The 21,024-nt window shown below is 56.7% G+C and overlaps 3 protein-coding genes across 6 annotated transcripts in view; 2 read left to right on the top strand and 1 right to left on the bottom strand.

Annotated features, from left to right (window-relative positions):
* Positions 1-7,940, top strand: part of PARL (presenilin associated rhomboid like) — a 49,572-nt gene extending 41,632 nt beyond the window's left edge. Inside the window, exons 8-10 of the mRNA XM_062210458.1 lie at positions 4,044-4,145; positions 4,282-4,379; positions 7,638-7,940. Of these exons, the coding sequence (XP_062066442.1) occupies positions 4,044-4,145; positions 4,282-4,379; positions 7,638-7,749 (312 nt within the window). The 3' untranslated portion in view covers positions 7,750-7,940. The remainder of the gene's footprint in view (positions 1-4,043; positions 4,146-4,281; positions 4,380-7,637) is intronic.
* A 2,859-nt stretch (positions 7,941-10,799) lies between these two features.
* MAP6D1 (MAP6 domain containing 1) lies at positions 10,800-19,677 on the top strand. Of its 3 annotated transcripts, none has more exons than XM_062210439.1 (5): positions 10,800-11,185; positions 15,699-15,816; positions 16,246-17,009; positions 18,912-19,002; positions 19,148-19,233. In XM_062210439.1, exons 1-3 carry the CDS (start codon positions 10,800-10,802, stop codon positions 16,324-16,326), a joined length of 585 nt encoding a protein of 194 aa, XP_062066423.1. In that variant the 3' UTR covers positions 16,327-17,009; positions 18,912-19,002; positions 19,148-19,233. The 3 variants fall into 3 exon arrangements, with proteins under 3 accessions (XP_062066423.1, XP_062066413.1, XP_062066429.1); XM_062210429.1 differs by having other exon boundaries at positions 17,882-19,002; XM_062210445.1 differs by lacking the exons at positions 18,912-19,002; positions 19,148-19,233 and adding an exon at positions 19,639-19,677.
* Positions 19,006-21,024, bottom strand: part of YEATS2 (YEATS domain containing 2) — a 127,549-nt gene continuing 125,530 nt past the window's right edge. For both annotated transcript variants that reach the window (XM_062210413.1, XM_062210402.1), the window contains one exon: positions 19,006-20,636. In XM_062210413.1, coding sequence (XP_062066397.1) covers positions 20,528-20,636 — 109 coding nt within the window. In that variant the 3' untranslated portion in view covers positions 19,006-20,527. The remainder of the gene's footprint in view (positions 20,637-21,024) is intronic.

The following is a 21,024-nucleotide window of genomic DNA, read 5'->3' as shown; positions in this document are numbered from 1 at the left end:
CGCCCTGACCGGGACTAGAACCTGGGGTGCGGCACTACAGGCAGAGGATTAGCCTGGTGAGCCGTGGCGCCGGCCAAGATTTTCATCTTTAGCATGGATGCAGGATATGCTTGGATTAGAGTTTCTTGACTGCCTGAAAATAGCCCTAAAATGTATATATGAGTGTGGTTTCTTTCTAAGGAGAAAGGGTCCATTTTCATTTGATTCTTAAAAGCCTTTGACTAGAAAAGTGAAAACATTTCTCTGCAGGGTAGTAAGCCCAAGCATATGTCAGAAAACAAGTTGTGATTTATTCAGACATATAAATATACTTAAATATGTATAAAGGTCATATTGAGAAAAGTCTAAGAAAATGAATCCACCTCTTTAAATAATTTACGATAAAGACAGTCAGTTGTAGCCAAGAAACTGGCTTTTCCTGAAATTGCACAGCTAATGACACTTTTCTCTGATAAATGGAGAATAATGATCACTTATGGAAAAGTAGTTTAGGAGACCTCACAGAAGTTTAATGTTTTCATATCAACTAATTAAATTATATTTGCTTCATTTGGGGGAAAGTATAACTTGATTGGTTTTTTCCTTTTAGAAAATGAGATTTCAGCTTAATTTCTTCTGGAGTTCAAGTTTTTAGATTTTATTTGAAAATAAACCTGAGATATTGAAGTTGTGCATACGCCTTGGAGCCCAGAGGTGATGGGCTGCTGTTCCCTCTTCCCTTCAGATTCTGCAGTGTTGACCGCTACTCTGCCTAATGCAGGGTGTGCTGGTGGGTTTGGGGCAGATGCTGAAGACCAAGCCTTCCAGGATAGTATAAATGTGACTGTGACATGTTGTACCCCCCGAACTGTGGCCCAGCACGCTTCGTGAGGAAATAAGCTTCCACCTCCCAGGGTGGTCGCTGTGCCTTGTTTAGCATGTAGAGCAGAGAAGGGGGAAAGTTGAACGAATGATGGAAGCTGTGCAAGTGTGCGTGGGTTTCCACGTAAGCAGTTACCCCGCCTTTTTTTTAAATCTGTTATTTAAAAGTCATAGAGACACCGCCCATCCATTAGTTCACTCCTCAAATGGCTGCAACAGTCAAGACTTGGCCAGGAGCCAGGAATTCCACTTGTGTCTCACATGGATATCAGGGACTCAAATACTTGGGCCATTATTAGCTACTACCCAGGCATGTTAGCAGGGAGCTGGATTGGTAATTTCTAAAACATTAATTCTGTATTCTGAAGTACCTGCTCATATAGAAGAAACCACAAAAACAGTAATGAAGAGAGGTAGATGGTATTTTCCAGAAATAACTTCTTAATATGCAAACCTAGAAACATTTTTTAAAAGAGTTATTTATTTATTTATTTATTTATTTATTTATTTGAAAGGCGAAGTTAGGAGGAGAGACAGAGAGGTCTTCATCAGCTAGTTCACTCCCCAAATGGCCACAACAATCAGGCTGGGCCAAGCTAAAGCCAGGAGCCAGGAGCTTCCTCTGGGTCTTCCACATTGGTGCAGGGACTCAAGCACTTGGGACATATTCCGCTGCTTTCTCAGGCACATTAGCAGGGAACTGGCTTGGAAATGAAGCAGCCAGGACTCGAACTGGTGCTCATATGGGATGCTGGTGCTGCAGGCCTTGGCTTTAACCTACTGCACTACAGTGCTGACCCCAAAGGGACTTTCCCTTTTAATTTATAGGGCTCCTTTTTTTTTTTTTTTTTTTTGACAGGCAGAGTGGACAGTGAGAGAGAGAGACAGAGAGAAAGGTCCCCCTTTTGCCGTTGGTTCACCCTCCAATGGCCGCCGCGGTAGCGCGCTGCAGCCGGCGCACCGCGCTGATCCGAAGCCAGGAGCCAGGTGCTTCTCCTGGTCTCCCATGGGGTGCAGGGCCCAAGCACTTGGGCCATCCTCCACTGCACTCCCTGGCCATAGCAGAGAGCTGGCCTGGAAGAGGGGCAACCGGGACAGGATCGGTGCCCCGACCGGGACTAGAACCCGGTGTGCTGGCGCCGCAAGGCGGAGGATTAGCCTAGTGAGCCGCAGCGCCGGCCTATAGGGCTCCTTTTAAAAATCGTTTTGCAGAAGCCTGCCCTTGTGGCATAGTGGGTAACTCTGCCATCTATGACACCAGCATCCCATGTGGGCACTGGTTCATGTCCTGGCTGCTCCACTTCTGATCCAGCCCCCTACTGATGGCCTGGGAAAAGTAGCAGAAGATGACCCAAGTATTTGGACCCCTGCCACCCATGTAAGAGACCTGGATGAAGCTCCTGGTTCTTGGCTTTGGCCTGGCCCAGCACTGGCTGTTGTGGGCAGCTGGGCTGGGCAGTGAACCAACAGATGGAAGATCCCTCTCCTTCTCTCTGTCTCTTCACCCCCCATGTCCTGTAACTCTTTCAAAATAATAAATTTTTTTTTAAGTCATTTTGGGGCAGCACTGTGGTGCAGTACGTTGGGCCTCTGCCTGTGGTGCCAGCATCCCATGTGTGCACCGGTTCATGTCCTGGCTGCTGCTCTTCTGATATGGCTCTCTGCTATGGCCTGGGAAAGCAGTGGATAATGGCCCAAGTGCTTGGGTCCCCGCATCCATGTGGGAAAACCAGAAGAAGCTCCTGGGTTTAGATTGGCCCAGCTCCAGCTGTTATGGCCATGTGGGGAGTGAACCAGCAGATGGAAGACCTTTGTCTCTCCCTCTCCTGTAACTCTGCCTCTAAGTAAATGAATCTTAAAAAAAAATGGCAGGAAGATATTTCGTGGAATGTACCCTCCCCAGACGTGTTTTGCTTTTTAGAATTGGCTAAGATTTGTCTGTGTGAACTTAGCTAGAAGACAGACTTAAGTTAAAGCGCCCACCTGTCTGCGCTCTCCCGTTCTGTGACGGCACTGCATACCCCAGCTGCACTCACGTCTCTGCGTTCCTCCGCCATGCTGAGCTCGTTGCCTTCCAGCTCGTTGTGCTGTTTTTCTGCCTGGTGCGCTTCCCACCTCCTCCTCCTCCTCCTCTTTCTGGCCACCTTCCTAGCCAGATGTGCTGTTGCTTATTAACCGCAGGTCCCTCCGTGTGCTGCCCTAGCGTACTGCGCTTCCCGCCGCAGCTCACCGTGTGGCGTTGTCTTTCCTGTGCTGCTGTAGGCGCCGTGAAAGCAGACTCTGTAGGTCTGCTCACTTCTGTTTCTCTAGCACCTAGCATAGTAGGAACTCCAGTATTTGATTGAGTGATTATCCTGAGAGGCCATGTAAAGTAGGCATTAAGATCCAAGTCCTTGAGTATTCTACATGCAAACATGTCTAGCATTAAGAAAAGTTAGATTGGTATCATTTATCCAGAAGATAGCTCACAGGCATTATATACTTAGACTATGTAGCAACCAAGAAAAACACATACAAGAAAATTAAATCTCTCCACATTGATGATAACCGTTCATCTATATAACAAGAATAGTTGCTGTGTTGGCATAGGTTCTGGCTTTTGGTTTTATTAGAATTTTATTCTGTAGATGAGGTGATTGGGAGAAGGTCCTGGCAAGCAGGTGGCTCTGTGTGTCCCAGGGAGGCTGTGGGCAGGCAGAGCACAACTCCAGGATAACTTCTCAGAGGTTTTAAGGACAATGTTTCGTTGCTTTATAAAACTGAATACAAATTTCACATGAAACTTGAAGGTGAAGCCCTGTATTTGGAGGAAATCCCACACCCATGGCCTTCTTTGGGCAAATTCATGCTCCCTGGCTGGGGAGCTCTGCTGGAGGAGCTTTAGAAGCTGTTTCTTGGGCATTAAATGAAGCGACGCCCGAGGCACACCTGACGCTGTCGCCCCAGCCCAGGAAGCACTCAGCTCACTGGTGTCCGCCGAGCGGCCCTGTGGTGGCCTTTCCACTGTCCCAGGACGACCTGGAGCCCCTTTGCCACACACGCTGGTACCTGGGAGTTTGTCAGCTTTGTGCTCCCCTAGAAATGGGTGCCGTAGAAACTGAAAGCCCCACTGCTTTAGCCCTGGTAGCCACTCAGCCGTTGCACGTGGCATGTCCTGTTCTTATCACTGTGTCACTTTGCAGTCCGGCGCCATCATGACCGTCCTTGCTGCTGTCTGCACCAAGATCCCTGATGGGAAGCTCGCCATCATCTTCCTCCCCATGTTCACCTTCACAGCCGGCAACGTAAGTATCGTCAAGAGTGAAATACCGGGACAGCAGGGACGTGTTTACGTTGCCTGAGTCCTCGCCCTTCCGTCGGAAATGTCAATGCTGAGGAATCAGTGTTGTACCACTTCTGTTCTCTCTTGCTGCCTTTCAGGCCCTAAAAGCCATCATTGCCATGGATACAGCGGGAATGATCCTAGGATGGAAATTTTTTGATCACGCAGCACATCTTGGGGGAGCTCTCTTTGGAATGTAAGTTGGAGTGTAATTGGTGCTGACCTGCTTCCTGGACTCTGTCCACCCCGCCCCACCCCTGGAAGGCAGAGTGGGGCACTTAGCCGTGTTCTGGAAGCAGGAGCAGACGGGGAAACCTCAGGGCGGTTGCTCTGGCCTCAGCCCTGTTCACCACATGAGGCCGGGCCTGAGTGTCAGCCCTGCCCCTGCCATGGTGCTTCGTGGACAGTCTGTGTGCAGTCTGTGCCTTTGTGTTACACCTGACCTAAGTCGCTCCAAATCCCGGTGCTTCCAGGAAGCTTCCTGGCCCCTGCTCGGTGCTGTCATCGCCTTTCCCCACCTGTGGGCTTTCTTGCCCACCTCTCCCTTGCCACTGCTGCCCTCCAGCCCCCTAGGGCTGGGCAGCCATGTGGAGTGGCTGGAGCCCCTCACCTGGCTGTGCTGCAGGCCTGGACCGTAAACCAAGGTGGGCCACTTGAGCACACAGTGCTGAGCAGTGACCTGCTGTTGTACCTGTCTTAGTGCACTGTTTCATGTGGAAACGGAGGCGAGGAAGCGAGCTTCCCCAGGCCGAGCAGCTCTTACGTGGCAGAGCAGAGATTAAACCCAGAGCCACAGCCCCCTGCATCACCGCCATCGCGCCGCTTGTGTACAGCGACCTGTGTTACAGGAGCTTCACTTGTGCTTCAGAGAACAGGGCTTTACCTGAAACACAGCAGTTCTGGAGCAGCGTCCCAGGACTCCTGGAGCCCGTCTGTCTGATGGGCACAGTCCCGGAAGGCCCATCTGGTGTAAATGCTGCCTTTTGCCCTTAATTTTACCTTTTTTTGCCCTTTGACTTTGTTTTAAGACTTTGCCCTTTTACTTTATTTCATGACAATGGAAAACTCAAGTTTTATAATTCTAAAAAAGGTAAGAAAATCTATTCTAAGTGAAGCGGTTGTGCCCAGTAGGCGGTGGAAGTAAATGCCATTATGCCATTTATAATTCTCAGGGATGATTAACCAGTAGTATGGGTGGGCTCCAGCTCCAACGGCAGCACATTATAAATAGTAGAAAGTGACCTGGTGTTACCTGTGAGACACAGAAAGACTGGTGATGGAAAGGCTTCTGTTTTGGGAACCTGGATGTATCTGGATCCTTCCTATGTATTCCTAAGGGTCCTCTCCTAGGAGATCCTGATCCCTCTGTACTATAAGCAGATGGCCTTTCCACTCTGGAAGTTGGATCACAAGGATCTAAAAGGTGGAGGAATCCTTTTCTCTCTGCTGTTTCTAATTTCAGCTTGCTCTTCACTAGATCTCCGTCAAATCCAGAATTCATCTTTTCTGACATCTTTCATCTAGGTTTAGATATCTAAAATCTTTTTGAAGCTCCCTGATTTTGTTGTCAGTGGAGACTCTGTCAGGCCCACCTGTACATCTCCTTCATGGTGTGTCCCTGATCACGCGTTGTGGTCTCCCTGTTGCACAGTGAACAGCTGCTGTGTGGTAAGCCAGCTGAGCGCAGAGAATTCTGTAAGCGAAGGGCTCAGTCACTACTCATTTCACTTACAGACGGCAGCTTGTCCCAGGTCACACAGCCAGTGTGTGTCCCCCTGGGCTGCGGCACTGCTAGGGCGGAAAAGGGCGCCTGGGCAGCTGGGTGCTGTGGAGCACTTTATGGAGTTCAGTTTAGTGAGACCACCGTTTACGTCTGGGCTTGGAGTACTCAGAGCAGGGTACCTGTGAGATCAAAGTTCTTGACTCTTCCCTTGGAGTGAGTCAGATAAAAAAGATACTTTATTAATGGATATTTCCTGACAAGAGATTCATTCATTGATTTTTTTCAGTTGCATTTGAATATTATGGTGATCCATTGTTTTCCTTGCTCTAAATTCACCAGAGAATTTTACTTTAGTCCAAACTATTTTGTTATATGCCTATTAATGAATTCTTATTTTTTTAAAGATTTATTTTTATTTTAAAGAATTAGAGAGGTAGAGACAGAGAAAGAGGTCTTCCATTCGCTGGTTCACTCCCCAGATGGCCGCAACAGCTGGCGCTGTGCCGTCCGAAGCCAGGAGCTTCTTCTGGGTCTCCCACGTGGGTGTGGGGGCCTGAGCACTTAGGCCATCTTCTACTGCTTTTCCAGGCCATAGCAGAGAGCTGGATTGGAACAGGAGCAGCCAGGACTCGAGCTGCACCCATATGGGATGCCAGCGCTGCAGGCCAGGGCTTTATCCCACTGCACCACTGCGCGGGCCCCTGAATTCTCATGTTGTTAAAAATGCCCTTTTTGTTTCTGTAAATTTCCTGATTATTTGTTTTTTGTTTTATTTTTCAGAATGTTAGTGTTGACTGTATTTTCATAATCAGATTCTAACTGTATTGACTGGTACAAATCAAGCCCTTTATAATAGAAGATAGATGTTCAGAACATTTAAAAGAACATCAGAACAATCTGAGCCAGCTCTGAGCGTTTTTCAGTCAGGTGTCTACAAGATGCAAAGGTCAGCAGAATCTGTTCTCTGCGCCAGGGAACATGAAACCTGGAGACCAAACCCTTCCACAAGCAAAGCTTTCAAGCCCCCACCCTGGGGCGGAGAGGTGCCCCTCAGCTACTGGCGGCCTCTCACAGGGGACCCAGCTCACAGAATACCCACCACGTGCTGCTGGCTAGCACAGTGCTTGCGGCATGGGCCCCAGTGCCATACTGAGCCGGGGATTCCTATGTACCCGAGCAATTAGAAGTAGCAACCCGGAGTGCCTCAGCCTCCCCAGTGCTTTGCTTCAGGCCACTGTGAGGCGTTGTTGCCAGGAGAACGGAGCTGGGCAGAGTGGGGGGGTCCGCTGGCCGCCCCAAGTGTGGCCAGGTGAAGGATGACGGGCGGTGTGGGCTGCTGCAGCCCGCCGGCACTAGGAGCTTCCCAGAGAGAGAGAGAGAGAGGGTTTAGAGGCAGCCTGTCCCTGAGTGGTCACTTAGAAGCTGTGAGCACCCTGGGCAGTTCACGTCCTCTCGGGCGTAGTCCCCACGTCCACAGTGCTGAAAGGCTACTTCAGGGCAAAGTGCGCATGTGTGGGGCGCTCACCTCTCAGCCGGCCTCCTCCCCTCTGACACACAGCCTGGGCTGAGGCTGTCATTCACTGCGTTCAGAAGCTACTCAGCGGACTTACAAGCGTCCTAGTAGATGGCAGCGACATTTGATATAGAAAAAGTCAACTCAGTGTTGTCATGGTGCTCCCCGTGTGTCATCCTGGTTCCGCATGCGACCTGCTTTGTTTTTCTTTTCTCCAGATGGTACATTACTTACGGTCATGAACTCATTTGGAAGAACAGGGAGCCTCTGGTGAAAATCTGGCACGAAATGAGGACTAATGGCCCCAGAAAAGGCGGTGGCTCTAAGTAAAGCTGGGGCCGGACAGGACGGTGCATCTGGCCCGCGCTGCCTGCCCCTGAGCCCGGTGTGACCCCGATGGATGACGCCCAGCAGTCCAGCCTCCCCAGCGTCCTGTCCCGTGTTTTTCCCCGCTCCCCATACATGTCTTCTTAGGGAATCACGACAAAGTGAAATAAAGATTTATATCTCTAGTTTGTAAATGCAGGGTGTGTGCTGCTCTTTGCGAGCGCGCGGCTGCTCTGGCCCCTGTGTTTGGAGCATCTGACGTGGTTGGAGTGCGGGCCTGGCACGCCTGTTGGGCACTGGCCGGCTGAGAACGCCGTGGCCCTCAGGCACCTGTGCGCTGCACTTCCCGCGGTCCCTGCCTGCCTTGCTTGGTTGAGTTGAGAGCCGAGAGTACCCTCTCTCTGGCACGGTCTGAAATAGCAGCCGCAGCGCTTCTAAGTTTCCCCAGGAAAGGTAATGCTTTCTGGCAGTGAGTGGCATATACGAAAAGCTATTTTAAGGTTTTGCTTTCTAGGTTAAAATTGTAGCTAAATTAAGAGGTAGAAGGCAGTGACTTAGATAAATTCAGAGCCGAATTGCATCTTATGTATAAAAACACACTTGTAGTTGAAGAGCGGATTGAAAGAGCAAACAGTGGTCACCATCAGTCTGCCGGAAGTGGAACTCTTGCTGCCTGTGATTGAGAGGTACTTCTAGGACATGCAGCCTGAGAATTTCTTTGTCCTGAAAGAATTTGCAGGAGAGTTTTCAACCTTTTGATAGCCTCAAAATGTTATCCCAAATGTTGGGCCTTTGTGCCGGGCAGGAGTGAGGGCCCCGTGCCAGCCCTTTCTGGCCCGTTTGCCCCCCCGCCGCCCCCTGCTGGGCAGTCTGAGCAGCAGGCTTCCTGAAAAGGAGTGGGAGCCACGCCCACCTCGCCCGGGGCTCAGGGACTGGGCGGCCACACGTGCCCAGCACCTTGGAGTTGTCCGGAACGCGGCAGCTCCCTGCTCCGTGTCTTGTCTGCTGTGAAGGACAAGGCACTCTCTCAAGGAGAGGGTTCTGCTCTAAAGCAGTTCCTCTTGCAGGAGAGAGAATGCTCTTAACCCAGCCTCGTTTGGCAGAGAACACGGGGGAGGTGGTGGCACTGCCCAGGGCCAGAAGCTAGACAGCGACACTCGAATGCATTGTGCTAACAGCCATGTGGCATGCAGCGAGATGTTTTCAGAGACGGGCTGGGAGGCTGGCTGTTCAGACATCTTGCTGTGGGCAGGTCTGCATTGCTCTTCTGCCCCTGCTTTGTAGTAGGTAGGGAAGCAGGATCTCCCCCAGCCATAAACTCCTGCCGTGCGGAAGCCTGTGGCCAGCCCAGAACCATCCTCTGTGAGTGGCCTTGGGGAGGTCAAGCTGAGCCTTGCGATCCACGGCTTGGGCAAGGGGCCTCACTCCCCACCGCCCAGCGGGCTGTTTTATTTTCCCACTGTGACCTTTGCCCTGACTGCTGATCACTGCTTGCAGGGCCATGTGCTCCTGGTCTGGGAGCCACCTGGGCTGTGCCACCTCCTCCCCAGCCTTTTCCTTGAGGGATCCCCAGGATTGCACCGCTGGCTGTCACCCTCCGCTGCACACTTCCTGAGGCTGCAGTCACCAGGTGCGGGTGGCCCCCACTGAACATCTCTGAGCTCGGAATAAGTATTTTGATGCCTCCTGGCGCTGGCTGCCCCCTGCACAGGCAGCTCAGCCATCACTCCTGGCTTGAGGAATGGCACCAAATTGTTGGAGTCAGAAACCTGGGAGAGCTGTTCTAGGTGCCTCTCCCACCTCCCCACTGCCAGTGTCTGTGCCTCAGTGCATCCCCTCATCACTCCACCCCTAGACTGTTGAGGACCACCTGGTCCTTGAGGTGTCCGCATTCTGCTCCATGTGGCACCGTGGAGCATCTGTCAACTCCCTGGTACGGCCAAGGCCCTCCGCAGTAGGAGCCCTACCCCATCCCCCTTGGCCTCTTTGCCCCTCTTCCACTGCTCTCCCTTCCATGTCTGGCCCAGCCTCTGCCCCTCAGAAGGCACCCAGCATCACCCTGAGCACACTGCTGTGGTAGGTGCCAGGGTGGCTAGCCCAGGGCCTGGCACACACAGTCCACAGACAAACAGCTTGCCCTGAGCCCCGAGGGCTGGTGTGTCGTCCTCCAGTGTCCTCACCCGGTGCACGTGGCTCTGGGGCCGTGGCCTGCTAGGATGCAAAGCGAGGCAGGCTGCGTTTTGGGAGATGAATCTGCGTTCTGAGTGGCCCGGGCTGTGCTGCAGTCCTCTCTGAGGTGCAGGCTGCTTGCCTGCCAAGCACAGCCTTGCCGTGGTGCCCGGGGGAACCCGTGCAGCTTCCGTAGTGCTTTTAGTCATTGATCCGCAGTGCACACCGAGGGCAGCTGTCAGATTCCCGGGAAGCCTTCCCAAGCTGTGTTAGGGCAGGAACACCTGCCCGGCGGCGGCACTCCAGAACCCAGAGGCCGGATTTTGTGGCAGCTTTATAAAGCGACAGCCCCGGTGGCCATGCCTTACCCGAAGGACTTCGGAACTCAGGGAAAGGCCCACTGGGGTCACTGCCAATCCTTCTTGAAAATTGGATCGCTTTTCACAGATCCAGCGCCACAAAGGCAAGCAGCTGCTCACAGGCCGACGCTAACACGTGTTGTGTGGGAGCGTGGCGCGAGCCTCCCGTGTGACAGCTCCCTGGTGCCCGCCGAGGGCCCGGGGACAGCGCAGCACGGACGCGTGCACACCGGACCTGCCTGCCGGCTGAGGGCCTACCCCTGGGCCCCGCGAGGCCCGGGCTGAGGTCTAGAACCACGCTGAGGGAACCGTGGGCCCAGGAATGCAACCTTCTTGCACCTGGACACGCCGGGCGGCCGCACCGCCTCGCCCCCGCGGCCTCCAGCTCGTGGGATCCCCACGCCCTGCCGGGGGGCGGCGCTGCGGCGGCGCGGGGAGGGCCGCGGGGGCGGGGCCGCGGCGGGGGAGGCGCGGCCGGGCGCGCGGGGAGCGGCGCGGCGCGGCGCGGCGGGCGCCCGGGCCGGCATGGCGTGGCCCTGCATCAGCCGCCTGTGCTGTCTGGCGCGCCGCTGGAACCAGCTGGACCGCTCCGACGTGGCGGTGCCTCTCACCCTGCACGGCTACTCGGACCTCGAGAGCGAAGAGCCGAGCCCGGTGGCCGCCGCCGCCGCCGCGCGCAGGGGCCCGACTCCCGCAGGCGCCCGGGACCCCGGCCGGGACGTGCCGCTCACTCAGTACCAGCGGGACTTCGGCGTGTGGACGGCGCCCGCGGGGCCCAAAGATGCGGCGCAGGGGCGCGGGGCCGGGCCGGGCGGCCGCAGGGGCAAGTCCTCCGCGCCCGGCGCCCGGGGAGTCTACGTGCTGCCCATCGGCGACGGGGACGCGGCTGCCGCGGCCACCACGTCCTACAGGTATCGGGCCGGGGCCGGGGGCGTGCGGACCCCGAGGTGGGAAGAAGCTGAGGGCTGGAGCCGCTAGTGAGGGGGCGGTGGGAGGAGCCCCGCGCCGCCCCGACAGCCGGCGTCGCCCTAGTCGCTTCCAGCCCGCCTCCAGGTGAGCGAGCACCTCCGCCGACGGGGGGCTCGCTTGCTCGCCCACAGCCCGCTCGGGTCTTGTCTCGGGCAGCGCGGTCACACGGGCCTGCCTTGCACCGAGTTGGGAACCGCTTCCCTTTCGCGGCCGGAGCGGGGCGCGGAGCCAACCCCGGGCTCCCTCTGGTCAGAGCCGCCGCGGGGCGCTGGTGGCAAGGACGAGCGCTGGGTCCCACCGGCTGGGTGCCCGGGGTCTGCGCGCAGAGCACGGGGCTGCGGGCCGCTCCCGGACACCTGAGCTTTCCGTTCTTTTAGAAGGCGTTCACGTTCCGTGCGGAACAACCGGAAAGCACCATAGAGAATAGAAGAGTCCCCAAGCGCTCCCCAGACTAGTTCTTCGGAATGCCTTGCCGGCGTTGGGGTGCAGGTGCATGGCTGGGTTCTCACCGTGCGCATGAGTGTTTGCACCCACTGTGGACATGTCCGTGTTAGTACATGTTCTAGTAAGTGTGCAGGATTTTTGAATCTCTTATCCCGTGACTATACATCTGTATCTCCAAATATTTACCTACAGCCATATCACTAGACGTTCGGGGTGCTTCCGAGGCCGCTGCTCCCCGCATGCAGCCGTTTCACTTCCAGGAACTTCCCCTACAGCTCTCCTGGAAGCCGGGGGCTCAGGGCCAGAGGTGCCTGGTAGGGGGCTGGTGAATGCCAGCGCTGCCACAGGATGCCATGGGGTGAGGCGCTTCCTGGGCTGATGGGGAGGGTCTTAAAGGCACACACATGCAGCAGCGCGCGTGTGTCACCGCGGAGTCACACAGATGTGCCAGTAGCTCAGGGTCCCCTGATGACGGCTGAGGAAAGCAGGCCTTTGGGGACAAGAGCTTGGGGAGGGTTGGATGCCGCCGGGGCTCAACAGAGCTTTAGCTCTTTACTCTTTCTTTTTAAACTGACTTACTTGAAAGAGAGATCTTCCATCTGCTGGTTCACCCCCTAAATGGCTGCAATGGCTAGGGCTGGGGCAGGCTGAAGCCAGAAACCTGGAACTCCATCTAGTTTCCTTTGTGGGTGGCAGGGGCAAAAGGACTTGAGCCATCTTCTACTGCTTTCCCCGGCCATAGCAGGGAGCTGGATCAGAAGTGGAGCAGCTGGGACTCGAACCCGCGCCCATATGGGATGGGGGTGTCGCAGATGGCAGCTTTAACTTCTGCACCACAGCGCTGGCTCGTTGCCTTTGTGTTTTTGAACATGAACATGTATGACCCGTTTTTAAAAGCAATTTTAAAGAAGTAATTAACTTGTGTGATGAGCATCCTTGCAGCCAAGTCTTTGCTCCTATCGTAATTTCTTCGGGATAAATTCCTATCTGTGGAATTGAGGGGCCAAAAAGTATGAACTTTCCTCCCTAATCAAGGCTTCATTCCAAAACGCATCCATTCCAAGTGTGCAGCTGGGAGATTTTTGACAAGTTTATCCACTGCATCCAAAACACTAGAACGTTCCATGGCCCAGCTTCCTTCATAGCCAGGCACTTCTGAAAGAGCCTAGAGGGGACAGTGGTTGCAGGATGGATTTTCCATTTGCTGACATGCACTCAAGCTGAGCTGCGAAAACTCAATTGGGAATGGCAGGGGCAGGGCAGCCCCTGAGCCCGGCGCCCAGGCCCTAGCTGGGGTCACTTTGCCAATAAGCTGAGCAGGCAGAGGGCCGGAGAGGCAAGCAGTCTGGGGTGGTGTCTGCAGGAGGCTGCGTCAGCTCAGGCAGGGTAGCCCAGGCTGGTCATGGAAGCCTCCCGGGGCACGCTGAGCTCCCTGCCGGGGATGTCCTAGCACGGGCCGGGCGTTCAGTGTCCCTTCCCCGTGCTGGAGCCCTGTGAGGACCTTCTGCCCCGCTCCGGGGGCCAGCAAGGCGCCTTCTGCCTTCTGTGCGGCAGCACCTGCCGGGCTCAGCGCTCCCCTGGATCAGATCCCAGGCTCCGGGATCGCTACAGATGAGGACATGGAGCTGCTGGCACAAGGGCTCCCAGCTCTGGCTGGCAGAGAAGGGAGAGAACTCCAGTCTGTCTGCCCTCTGCGGCCAAGTTTGTAACCCCCACGGGTTAGCCCCTAAGGTGCAGCCTCCTCGGAACCTCTCAGCTGCTTGAACTGTGTGCCGACGCCAGCAGGAAAAAGTGCTGATGGGCAGAACTGGGACCCACGGGAGCTCACACTTGCTCGGGGGTAGACCTGGGCGGGCCACGCAGCCTCTGTGACCTTCCCATCCGGAAAGCAGGAATACAGCAGCAATGCCAAGAGCTTGGCTGCCCAAAGCCCTGCCCCCCTCACTCCCAGCCCCGCAGCACCGCAGGGCCGCGCTCAACTTGGCTGGGACCTGGCCTGAGCAATGGCATTCTGCTCTGCACCTTGCAAAATGCACATCACTCAGCAGAGTGCTTAAGGAAATCAGAAAGCAAAGAAGATGAGTAGCTCCAAGGACTTCAAAGATATCCGAGTAGATGGGTGGCCCCCGCTGCCCAGGGCCCTAGACTGAGAGCCCATAGAGCCCTGGGCCTCCACCGCGCCACTGCAGCAGCCCTGCCTTCCCCGGCTTCTGAGAACAGACTCGCCTTGCCTGCCTGGCTGGGTGGGCACAGCGGGTCCGGCCCGCAGCCGGCCCCGGCCCTCTGCCTGCCAGGCTCCTGGCGCCCCCACCCCCAGCCCGAATTCTTTCAGGCTTGGGTGCCAGTGCTTCCCACTCAGAAGACAAGGCCCTGGCTCCCTAGCCGTCTCCCTCCTTCCTCCTGGCTGGGGCTTTAGCTAAAAAGGGCTGACTGTAACAAGCTCCCCAAGACGGCCCCGCCCCACGGCGGCTCTCGGTCCCCCAGTGCACATGGAGGAGCAGCAGCACCTGTGTCGGAGTCAGCAGGGAATTGGACTGAAGGCGCCGAGAACCCAGGCCCCGAGCCTCAGCCCAGGGCTTTGCTGCGCTGCCCTGCGTAGCCCCCTGCTCCTCAGTGGGAGGTGGACAACGCTGGCCCATGCATCGGAGACCATGCGGAAGGTGCACCTGGGCCCGGCTTTCTCATTCATCTCGTTGGCCTGAGCCGCCCGCCTGCCTTCCTCCTCTCCTGGCAGCCACCAGGTCCTACTGACTCCATATTGGATGCCCCGACCCTATCCACATTGCTGCCGGCCTGGCCTGGCTCCAGCGCCAGCCCCAGTCCCCGCCACTTCCTGCCCTGGGCCCCTGCAGCCACTCACCGAGGCATGAGAGGCGGGGTGGCCACAGAAGGGCATGCCCAGGGGAGGACCTGCTTCCCCGGAGAAGCAGAGCGGCAGATGGTGCCGGCAGCTGGCTTTAACAGAAGTCACCTGCTCCAGCCTGGCCCAGCCCTCCTGCCGGCTGCCCTTCCCGGTGCCCCACCCCCGGCTGGGCTGCTGCAGAGGTGGGAAGGTGGGCAGCTTTGTTGACCTCCTGGCCTGACTCTCAGCCGGCGCACAGGGTGTCCTGCCCAGGCTGCCGGTGGGCAGGGGAACCCAGCACACCCGGGGACACTTTCCCAACGGGCCTCGGCCAGCTGCTCCCGTGGACACGGCGCTCTGCCTTCCTCGGCTTGCTGGCGGGCCGGGGAGCTGGTGGGATTAGAGGTCTCTGTTCAGAGCAATGGAAGCTGTCTTTACAGCCAGAGAAATTGCTCCTGCCACACGGAGCTGGGAGCTGGTGGGGCCTCCCCCTGGGGTGCGGGCATGCACAGAGCCAGCAGCTTGGTGTTTTTTGGGGTCATCACTACGAAAAAAGAAAAAAGAAAAAAAAAAACCTGCAGGGGATATTGAACCTTAATTCTTCCGTTCAGAGCCAGGTGTGGAGAATCTTCCCTGAGCCGGGCACCGTTCAGGCCACCACCTCTCCTAAGTGGCCCCCAGTGACCGGCCTGCAGGAGTCTGTCCTTCACTGGTTCTGGGCTTTGGGGGGCTGGCAGCTGCTGGAACGTTTGTTGGGGGGGGGCTGGTAAAACAGCCGTGGGGCTTCTCTGCCTTCAAGGCATGGCACCTGCGAGGGGCTGGGGGTTTTGGGTGAAAGGAGCCTCAGGTGCTGACCGAGCTCTGCCCTGGGCGTTTGCTCACCTGCGGCCTCTCCTGCGTCCTCAGGGGCTGGAGCAGCCCGGACTTCCGGGGCCGCACTCAGAGGTGCAGGGCCGGCTGGGCTGCGCACCACAGGCCTGCGCTCTCCGTGAGCCGGGCTGTCTGCGCAGTGTGCTGGCTCGGCCAGTCCTGCTTTGTGAAGCTGAAGCAGGGCACAGCAGTGGACAGGGCTGTGGCACTCCAGAGCAAGCCCAAGGCATGGGGCAGTGGCCCAGAGGGATCGGGAAGGGGCAGCTGCACCGGGCAGAGCTGGGACTCCTCTGTTGCAGACAGGAATTCCAGGCTTGGACTGGAGTGAAGCCCTCGAGATCCACCAAGGCAAAGCCAGCCAGAGTCATCACAACCCACACGTCGGAGTGGGACGGCGGCCCCGGGGCCGGCTTCCAGGTGAGCCTGAGTGTCAGGGCGCGGCGCCGACGTGATGGGGTCAGCTGGCGTCATGGCCAGGCACAGCAGTGCCCAGCCAGTCACTCCTACCTCACACACAGAAAATGAGCCGCCCACTAGCCGGGTGGGCGCCCCTGTAGTGCCGGCATTTCTGGTGGGCAGGGTCACCAAGCTTGACCACTGAGCGCCAGTGAACGGCCCTTGCAAGCACTTGGGCGCCGTGCAGGGGGGAAGAGAAAATGCAAGGGCGGTGGGGACGGTGCAGCTTCCCCGGCCAGGGAGCAGGGTGGACGTGTGTGTGACCTGATGCGGTGCCACTGCTCGCTCTAGGCCGTAAGTCGCACTTCCTGGCTCCCCTCCCCCACCCCCTGAAGGCCAGAGTGGAGTGGAGGAGCGAGCGCACTCACACGCGGCCGCTTCATCTTTCAGGTCCCGGAGGTGAGGAAAAAGTTCACCCCCAACCCCTCAGCCATCTTCCAGGCGTCAGCGCCCCGGATTCTCAATGTGTGAGTGCGGTGCCCAGGAGTGGGGTCAGGACCCACGGCTGCCAGCGGCACCACCTGGCCTCCCGCTCCCTCTCCTCCTCCCAGAAGGCCGAGGAAGGCTTCGCAGGGGTGTCTAACTGCCGCGTGGCCGTCCCGCAAGGCTTCAGTGTGAGCAGTCCGAGGGTCTGCCTCGCCGGGAACTGCACTGGCCCGGGGGGCTGAGGACCATAGACGTGCCAGGCCCCCGAGAAGCCCACCAGGGCCCATCCTCGGTGACTCTCCCAGGATGCATGATGGCTTTAATTCTAGAACCTACGGGAACCCGAGCTGCTCACCTCGCATCTGACTACACATGACCCCACGTGTAGGCTGAAAGAAGTCTTAGCACCTGCAGGTGGCCCCTGGTGCTGCTGGGTAACAGGTTTTCGGAGGAAACAGGTGTCCGCCAGGGCTCGGACTGCAGACATCTCCTCACAGCTAAGATGACCCTCAGGTTTCATCATCTCCAGCGCTGAGTGCCTCGGGTTTGAGGCTGACCCCCGCGTCCTGGGACTCCCCCGTACCGGATGACTGCACCTGCAGCACTCTGGCTGGGAACTGGAAACTTTCGGGGAAGGAGGAAGCATCCAACTTCTTCCCTGAAGGGCTCTGACCCTCGCGCCTGCCCTGCTCTCATGCCTGCCGGCCGGGAGCAACTTGTCTTGTCTTGTAAGTGTGCCCAGGCTGCGGAAGTGCCAGCCCGGATCGGTTTTTGGTAAGGGAAACTGAATGGTTGCCCTTGGAGCGCCCCTGCTCTCTGGCCAGCAGGTGGCAGCACTGAGGCTCCGGGCCCCTGGCAGGAGGCAGCTGGGGCTGGCCTGCAGCCTCCCCTCAGGTGCTAGCTCTGCTGAGACAGACCCAGAGGCTCCCTCTTTAAAGGGCTCTGCTATCTCAGTCGCCACTGGTGTACGTGTCTGTGGGAAATGTAAAAGTGTACTGTTTCAGTTTCTTGATTTAGCTGGTGAGCAACAAACAGGAGCATCTTGTGCTTTTGCTTTCATCCTGTCTCCTGGCCACCTGGACTTGGCTGGAGCGCGGCCACAGCCTCCCCCACACCTAGTGCTTCCCAGAACCCACCAGTCGCCATGCTGTGTTCCTCTTGTGCCCTCAGCCAGGAGCTGTTTGGGAAGCTGGTCTGGGGCTCCCCCCCGCCCCACTACGGGGAGGCTGGCTGGCAGGAGTGTGCGTGTTGACAGGCACATGCTCAGGCTGGTGTGGGGCCCGCCTGCCTTGCCCCTCCCTGCCGGGCTCGCTCTGTTCCCATCTGCAGCCACCCACGGCCTCCAGCCTGCTGCCCGGTGTTCACAGCCCCTCACCAGGCCCGCCGCACTCACACGGCAGCTGGCAGTGCCCCTTCTCCCCCAGAACCTGCGTCCCTGGGGAGCTCATGCATGCCTGGGCCCAGGGACAGAGGGGGCTCTGCCATCTCATTGCCCGGTGCTACAGCAGCCATGGAGGCCCCTGCACCATCAGATGAGCCTGACCCCTGCTCAGCCACCTTTCCACAAGGCCCCACAGCTCCTCATAGCATCCCCTAGCAGGTGTCATTCGTTAGATCTGGCTTATGAAGAGACCCCTCCCACTAACTTCACGTCTGAGCAAGGCTGAACAGCACAGTGAGGGACACGAGGAGCAAGACAAGTGTCAGGTACGTGCTGCTACCCATCCCCAGCATTGCCTTGGAAGTAGTGACCACTGAGAAGGGGCCTAGGGTAACTTATATTTTATTATACTTAAAGTTCTAGGAAGTAATAAGCATTTTTGTATTCTGTAAGGGAAACGTCTTTAAAAAGTTCAATCTGTTAGCTAACTTCAGACAAAAGGAAATGCGCACCACTTCACAACCACAACCACCACTGCAGTAGTGGCCTCCACCAGCCATGGGGTGCACCCCCCAGGGCCCTTCCACGAGTCAACGGGGGCTCACGGTCATTGAGACCAACGTCCCGCCTCTTTGCTCCACGGCAAACTTCAGGACTTCAAACCCGCTCACCAAGGTCAAGAAGATCCCAGAGCTGCCTGCCGGTACCACTCACGCGGGTCCTTCCATGCAAGTCCCCACCGCAGCTGCCCGTGACTGTGGCCTTGGCTCTGCAGTGTCCGGCAAGCCCTCCCCAGTCAGCTACCGCTCAGCGAGGGAAGCCTAGGCCCGGCCCTCTTCTCATGCCCAGGACTGTTCAGCTCTCCCCGGCTCGCCCTCCGTGCACTGTGTGCATTGCCTCCTCAGGAATTCTCGCCTTCTAAGAGCCAAGACTTGCAGAGCCTCTTGGCAGCTCGTCTCTGCTGCTTTTCTGACTCCAGCCACAGGCTAGCAGATGGCCCCAGCATAAGGACCGTGTCCTGGGAGCACCTTCCTCCAGGCCTCGGCACAGCCAGACCTGCTGGCGTGGTTCTCTAACGCAGGGGCTGTTTCCCTCTGCCTTGGCTCTGAGGTAGCTGGGCGGGATTATGCAGTCTGCCTTGCCCAAGCTGTCAGGGATAATTATGTCCTGAGTAAACATGTACCTTCCAGTTTTTTTTTTTAAAACAGATATTTATGTAACTGTAATCCTTTATCCTGCATGGCTGCAGATCCATCCTGGAAAGAATTTAAAGGATCAAGTAGGAGCTCCTTACCTGCACCCCGCCCCCATCTCTGACCTCCCTTATGCAGAAGAGTGAGGTATGGTGCTTATAGTGCTTCCAAGGCACAAATACTAAAAGATTTATTGTAGACATTTGTTACACAATTGTTATAGTTGATACAAATACATCTGAAACATTAACACACAGACTGTTAAAATCACTTAATATTTTTTCCCAAAAAGGTAACTTCTTTAGGCTTCCATGCCTGTCATAAACGAATTTGTTCTCTCGCGGACCACACCGGCCACCTGGGCTCCCAGCACTCGCCAGGTAACTCCGCACGCCACACAGGAGCCCGACTACTGCACTACTTACTAAGCCAGGCCGTCCTGTGCCCCAGCGAGCAGAACTCTGCTTCTGCAGCGCTCAAGGCAGAACTGCAGCTCGGATTCCGTCACGTGGCCGCTTCTTTCACCCACAGGCCTCACGTTTTCCCCGGGCAGAGTGCACGCAGATTTCTAATTGGGAGTAAGTCCGTCCTCCGCCGTCCACACACGCAGCGTCTCCGAAGGAACAGGACACCGTCCAGGGCACCGCCGACCCCCCTCCTCCCTACCTCCCAGCCGGGCTCGCGCCTTCCGAGCGCTGCAGCCCTGTCTCCGGGCCTGGGCGATTCTTTCTCCAGCTAATGTTAAGGCACTCACAGGTGTTTCTGTCACACTTCTCTTCTCAGGAAGGACTCCTTCAGACAGAACAGCTGCTAAATCCACAGAGAACCAACGGTCCCAGCAGAGCCTGTCCAGGGCGGCTCCCCACAGCCACTCCACCTGGTGCCAGAAGCTCCAGCAGACCACACAAATGCCGGCGGTCGGCTCTCTGCTGGGCGCATGATTTGGCCAAGTCCCCAGGCCCTACAGACGCTGCCGTAATGCAGGAAGGGCTGTGTGGGTCCCAGTCAGTCCTTGTCCTTCCTGGGCCTGCGCTGGGATCGGTCCCTGTGACAGTGCTCTGATGCTTGCTGCCACTAATGCTCCTGTGCGCCCAGAAAAAAGAATCCAGCTCAGGCTGCGGCCTCCTGGGCCCCGCTGGCTCTCTCTGCACACGGCACCTCTTCCCACAGCTGACTCACCTGGGCTAAAAGTGCAGTGCCTCCAGGCCGAGGCCAGGCAGGAGTGGTGACCCCCTGGCTGAGGGCTGAAGTCCCTCCTTCTTCAGGGAAACTGCCGGGGGCGCCCGTAACCCAGCCCACAGAAAGGGTCCAGTTCTAGCCTGCCAGACTCACGTCCCTGGGAGCCAGGGCCAAGGTGCCCCCTCGAGTCCACCCAGAGCAGAGGGCCTAATACCGCCTGGCCCACCTCTGCGATGCCCTCCTGGAACCTTTGCGGAGTGGAGAAATGCAAGCTACAGAGCGTGTGTCCATTCACAGCTCCACTCCAGAATCTGGAACAAACCTCTGTCCTAAAAGGATTGCACCTGGCACCGGCACTGGTGTTACGTGAATCGGGGAGAGGCAGTGGTTTGGTGGCCATGATTTTCTGAGGCAAAGGAAAGCAGCCTCCTCCCCCGCTCAGAAGTCTTCACAGCCACAGGCTCTGGAGCTTCGTCAGGGCCTCTTCGCCCATTCACTGGTCGTCGTGCAGGATGCCCATGTGTTTGTTCGTGAGGAAGTCCAGGAAAGGGATGTTGCAAATGGCCTGGTGAATATTACTCACGGTGATTTCTTTGGGAATCCTGGTTCAAAAAAACAGAGTGTTACTGGGTCTCTCTTCATTCAGTTTACCAAGGGGGCCATCTTGGCACAGGCCTCGTGGCCACATGTGTCAGGGAGGACAGGGCACACTCGCCGTGCCTCTGGCCCTGTCTCTGTCTCTCCCTTCCAGTAGTTCCTTTCAAAGCTGGTGAGATTTAGCCTGCCCTGTCAGTCAAATGTAACTTCCCAGTCAGACAGGAAAAGGATCAGGAAAGAGAGAAGTGGCTAGCAGACCAGGATATGGTTGGCTTCTAATTCTTGCTGAGTCAAAGCACCATGGAATTCTGGGCCCCTACTACTTCCTGTGTCCTGCAGAGATGGGGAAGATGGAGTCAGGCCAGGTGAATGGTGACTGTTGTCATCTAGGGG

This window comes from Lepus europaeus, chromosome 2 (genome assembly GCF_033115175.1).
Source record: "Lepus europaeus isolate LE1 chromosome 2, mLepTim1.pri, whole genome shotgun sequence".
Classification (NCBI taxonomy): domain Eukaryota; kingdom Metazoa; phylum Chordata; class Mammalia; order Lagomorpha; family Leporidae; genus Lepus; species Lepus europaeus.
The sequence above is the reverse complement of the archived record's forward strand: the minus strand, read 5'-3'. Positions and strand labels throughout refer to the sequence as shown.

Excerpts from the sequence above, each read along its gene's own strand:
- MAP6D1 (XM_062210445.1), top strand. The coding sequence starts at position 10,800 with ATGGCGTGGCCCTGCATCAGCCGCCTGTGCTGTCTGGCGCGCCGCTGG. Across the intron at positions 11,186-15,698 it reads GCGGCCACCACGTCCTACAG|ACAGGAATTCCAGGCTTGGA; the intron begins GTATCGGGCCGG and ends CCTCTGTTGCAG. Across the intron at positions 15,817-16,245 it reads GCCCCGGGGCCGGCTTCCAG|GTCCCGGAGGTGAGGAAAAA; the intron begins GTGAGCCTGAGT and ends TTCATCTTTCAG.